The sequence below is a fragment of the Lactuca virosa genome, chromosome 4 (assembly GCF_052849685.1).
Source record: "Lactuca virosa cultivar CGN04683 chromosome 4, Lactuca_virosa_CGN04683_v6, whole genome shotgun sequence".
Taxonomy (NCBI): domain Eukaryota; kingdom Viridiplantae; phylum Streptophyta; class Magnoliopsida; order Asterales; family Asteraceae; genus Lactuca; species Lactuca virosa.
This window is the reverse complement of record NC_136429.1, coordinates 36,454,878-36,459,747: the sequence shown is the minus strand read 5'-3', so window position 1 is coordinate 36,459,747 and position 4,870 is coordinate 36,454,878. Positions and strand designations below refer to the sequence as shown.

General features: G+C 35.9%; 1 protein-coding gene across 1 annotated transcript; it reads left to right on the top strand.

Annotated features, from left to right (window-relative positions):
- Nucleotides 1–409: 409 nt before the first annotated feature.
- LOC145103892 (Di-glucose binding protein with Leucine-rich repeat domain-containing protein) lies at nucleotides 410–4,078 on the top strand. The gene is made up of 9 exons (XM_079041161.1): nucleotides 410–620; nucleotides 709–1,761; nucleotides 1,864–2,014; nucleotides 2,148–2,219; nucleotides 2,314–2,382; nucleotides 3,030–3,098; nucleotides 3,191–3,268; nucleotides 3,346–3,551; nucleotides 3,684–4,078. The coding sequence occupies exons 1-9, from the start codon at nucleotides 554–556 to the stop codon at nucleotides 3,782–3,784; spliced, it is 1,866 nt and encodes a 621-aa protein (XP_078897287.1). The 5' UTR covers nucleotides 410–553; the 3' UTR covers nucleotides 3,785–4,078.
- The last annotated feature ends 792 nt before the right edge of the window (nucleotides 4,079–4,870 follow it).

Here is a 4,870-nt window from a genome sequence, read left to right as displayed (position 1 = left end):
AAAGGATGAAGACATTGTTTGATTCTCCTCATTCGTTCAATTTTACAGCAAAGAATATACATGTTAGAAAGTATATATAAGTTCCCATTTTCATATCGGTCCGTTCGCAACCATCTAGATGCCATACAAGATTAACCTGTAATTGTAATACCCAAATAATTTTTTAACAAATCTAATAATTCTAATCATAAATCATATAAAAAATTATTATTCTATCAAGTAGTTAACCATTTATTTTACAACCTAATCATCTATCTAATATGGCTTGATTAATAAATCATTTTTTTTTATGAAAGTGGACGAGAGAATTTACTTATTTACAGTCAGGGGGTCCATTCCTCCTGCCAACTCAAGCCCCCCTATTAAAAATTCTGACGTCCCCACCACCATCACCCCCACCTCCACCACATCTGCTCACCTATCAGTCCCTCTCATTCCCTTAGATTTCTTCCCCCCCTCCCATCTCTTCCGTTAATCTCGCCGTTTCTTTTAATACAAAACCCAATCTAAACTCTTACTTTTCCTCCCTAAACTCCAAAACATCCCCACCACCATGCCTCCGGCCACCGCCCTCTTTCTACTCTCACTCCTCTTCTCCCCTTCCATCTCCTTCCCCTTCGGTAACACCTTTACATACATATCACTAATCTCTATTACTCTTAACTAATTTTTGATTTCTAACAGTTTCATTGTGTGCTTTTTGTGTAGACACGGCTTACCATATAGACTGCGGCAGCTCCACCACCACCACCGATAAATTCAACACCACTTGGTTATCCGACCGTTACTTCACCGCCGGTTCTAACGGTCTTGTTTCTGAACCGCTTCTCTTCCAATCGTTCCATGAGAAGACGCTCCGTTACTTTCCTATCTCATCCGGTAAAAAGAATTGCTACATTTTCCCGGAGCTTCCTTCCGGGCGATACTATCTTCGGACTTTCACTGTCTATGATAACTACGACGGCAAATCTCATTCTCCGAGTTTTGACCTGTCGGTCGAGGGAACTTTGGTATTCTCTTGGCGGTCGCCGTGGGAAGAAGACATCAGCCGTTACGGTGCTTACTCGGATCTTATATTTTTTACTTCCGATGGTGACGCCGATGTGTGTTTTTACAGCATTGCTACTGATCCTCCGGTGATCGGTTCTCTAGAACTTATCCAGATCGATCCAGCTTCGTATGACCCTGTTTTGACCGGTAACGACTCTTCAATTCTCGTGAATTATGGCCGGTTGACTTGTGGTTCGGGCCAATGGGGGCCAGGGTTTAGCAACGACACCGACGTTTTCGGCCGCGCGTGGCAATCTGACGCTAAATTCCGGTCGGCGAACTCCATAGGGATTAAATCGGTTACGGCGGTGAGAAACGTGATCAATACGGATACGAGTCCTAACTATTTTCCTGCAAAATTGTACGATTCCGCCGTGACCTTGACGGGAAAAGGAAATTTGGAATACGAATTGCCTGTGGATGCAAAACTTGATTATCTGGTTTGGCTTCACTTCGCTGAAATTGATGTGAGCGTAAATCAAAAGGGGAAAAGAGTGTTTGACGTGATCATAAATGATGAAAATGTCACCAGAATCGATATATTCAAAGAAGTTGGGGGTTTTGCTGCGTATAGTTATCATTATGTAGCTAAGAATTTGAGTAGTACTCCATTGATTGTGAAGCTTGTACCTGTCATTGGATCACCGTTACTTTGTGGGCTTGAAAATTACGCCATTGTTCCAGCTGATGTCATGACTGTGCCTGAGCAAGGTATGAGTTCACTGATGCATTTCTTCTACATATTCATGATAATATTACTGATAAAGGAGTAATAATTGTTTGTTTACAAACTGTGGTGACTTCTTTTTGCAGCTTCTGCTATGCAAGCACTAAAGGAGTCATTACGCGTTCCTGAAAGAATGGGTTGGAATGGTGATCCTTGTGCTCCTACTAATTGGGATGCTTGGGAGGGTGTTACTTGTCATCCCAATAAGGATGAATCTGCTCTTGTTATCTTCCAGATGTAAGAATTCATTTCCTGCTTATGTGAACAAGTGAAATTTATGCAATTTTCTTAGAGGGTTTATGAATTTACACATGTTTTTTTGGAGATATGCTAGTAATTTGTTGATACACATTATATATTATGCTTGCAGAGATCTTGGGAGCCAAGGTTTGAAAGGCTACATTAGTGATAAAATTGATCTTCTCACTAACTTGGTAAGCTTGTAAGTATCATCTGCCAGATCCTATTCTGTTTAAAACAAATATTCCGAATAAATCCCTCATTTTTTTGGTTATATCCTTTAAATACAACTGCAGGAACTTAAGCTCTAACTCATTAGGAGGCACTCTACCAGCAGGGTTGGGGCAAAATTCTCTTAAGAAACTGTAAGAATTTATTGATTCAAGTTTTTCTCTTAATTAATTTAAGAAGATTTATGTCAGCTTTCTTATAGAACTGCATTTAATAAGTTTTTGAGTAACCTAATTGACTATCAATACGTATGCAATACACAAGTGATGTTTATTGTTGTTCAAGGAAGAAGCATATTTCATCTGCTTTTTCTTTCCTAGATACTATAGTATATAGGAACTTACCATGTATGTACTTATTAGCTTTCCCAAAATAAGTTTAGGATTCTAATTGTTAGCATTATAAATAGACTTTTTTCATTCCACTCGCAATACCTTTTCATCATCGATTTTTTTAGTAATATTTGTCTAGTGCCTTGTGGTTTTCCACCCAATTTTCTGTGTTCTATTTTGTTCGTTTATCACGTGTGGTTGCTGCTGTTTTCATCTATATGTAAAACATATAATATTTAATTTATTGATGCTAAGGAAGAGAAGTAAAAGATAAAAGGGTAAATCTTGATAACAATCTCCACCAAAATCAAAACTTTTTAACAAAATAAACAACAAACTTAGTAAACAAAGTCAGCCCACTTCCAACTGTTCCAAAATGGAACAAATATCGATAATGTTGTATTGTAATTTGTAAGTTGTAACTCACTATTTTAACAAATAATGCACAGGGATTTATCCAACAATCTGATTTCTGGGTCCATACCAGATAGTTTAACTTCTTCAAATCTACAACTCGTGTAAGCTCTCTCTCTCTCTCTCTCTCTCTCTCTCTCTACTTCTTATCCGCATTTTCAGAACTAACAAACCGATATTCTTTCTCACTTTTCAGGCTCTTAAATGGTAACAAACTTGAAGGACAAGTGCCAGAAGAGCTTTACTCAGTTGGTGTCCATGGTGGAGCTATCGAGTATGTCACTTTTAATAATACTACATATAATATTTCATTATTATTAGACAATTTACTTATTTATATATTGCATGCAGCCTTTCTGGTAACAAAGGATTATGTGGTGTACCTTCTTTGCCAGATTGTCCCATGTTTTGGAAAAACGGCGGCCTATCAAACAGCGGTAAAATTGCAGTAGGCGTATCATGTGGTGTCCTGTTTTTATTTGTGGCGGTGATTATATACATTTGCATAAGAAGACGCCGCAATGACTACGACTTTGGTCTACCTCAAGAGTTGATGTGTAAGTAAACACATCTTGTCTGGTTGGGTTGGGTTCAGTATCTCTGAACCCAACCCAACCTGACACAGTTCTAATTTAGAACTTCATTGATTTTTTTTTTAACGAATTGTTTTTTTTTTTTTTTGTTTTCAGCACTTGCGGCAAAGAGGAATAAGTATCAGAGACAAAAATCATTGATGGCTCTTGAAATGGAGAGTCAACATGCAAAAGGGTTTATACCGAGTTATAATTGAAATTAACTTTATTTGTGATATAGCATAATGGTCAACAGGACTGGACTACAAAGGGAGGAAGTGATTCGATTCTTGCCACCCGGCTGACTAAAAACTCATTAACCAACTTGTCAATATGATACGATGTGATGTTCGTGTTTTTTTTTTTTTTTTTAATTTATTTTTATATATAAGTTTTATAGGCGATTTCCCAAATGCCACTCATGTATCATCGCTCAATTTTCGGCATTTGATGAATGTAGATCTTAAACTCAACATGTTGAATCCATACAGATAAAGTAATTTTTGCGTTCATGCTTTGGGTTTTACAATTTTGAAACAACAATTAGGGTTTTATCATTTGGAAATGTATAACTAGTGTTTTGCTATGTCTGGTAACTTTTAATTTGGGGAGCTGGAGGTATAATAAAAATTGAAGAAAGGGCCACAGCCCAAATTTTATATTTTTAGGCTTAGTATATATAAAATTTAATAGGTATTTATACTTCTAACCAAAAAAAAATAGGTGGACCACAACTCCGTCAGGTCCTAAAGAAGGTGCTAAGTCTAAACTAAGAGTTGTATATTTGAATAAGAAATAATGCGAAATTCCATAAGTCTAAACTAAGAGTTGTATATATTTGAATAAGCAATAATGTGAAATTCCCCAGATATGACGAAAGCAAGTATTTTATTTATATATTGGAAAATGACTTAAAATGTTAAACCAATAATCTGAAATTTGCACTTTTTGATCATTAAAATTTTAATTGTATTCAATAAGTAAACTAACTTTTTATTTTGGTTTTAAATTACCAACAATTATGATTTTTAAAGGTTAAAATGACAAAGAACACTGTTATTGACTAATAGCCTATTATAGTCATTTTCTCAAAACACAGTTTAAAATTTTTACCAATTAGGTTACAAGACAATATGACATTGCTAATGGTTATCAAGTGTGGTTTGAGGAAAATAATTACAAAAGGCTTCTAGTTTCATGTGACAAGGGCATTAGCGGTATTCTTTTTCATTTTAATTGATAAAAATCATAATTGCTGCCATTTTAAAAACAAATTAAAAAGTTTGTTTAATTACATGACAATA

What these genes read in the sequence shown, in the direction of transcription:
- LOC145103892 (XM_079041161.1), top strand. Translation starts at nt 554, where the DNA reads ATGCCTCCGGCCACCGCCCTCTTTCTACTCTCACTCCTCTTCTCCCCT. An exon ending in CATGACTGTGCCTGAGCAAG is followed by an intron (nt 1,762 to 1,863) that starts GTATGAGTTCAC and finishes TTCTTTTTGCAG; the next exon opens with CTTCTGCTATGCAAGCACTA. An exon ending in TCTTCAAATCTACAACTCGT is followed by an intron (nt 3,099 to 3,190) that starts GTAAGCTCTCTC and finishes CTCACTTTTCAG; the next exon opens with GCTCTTAAATGGTAACAAAC.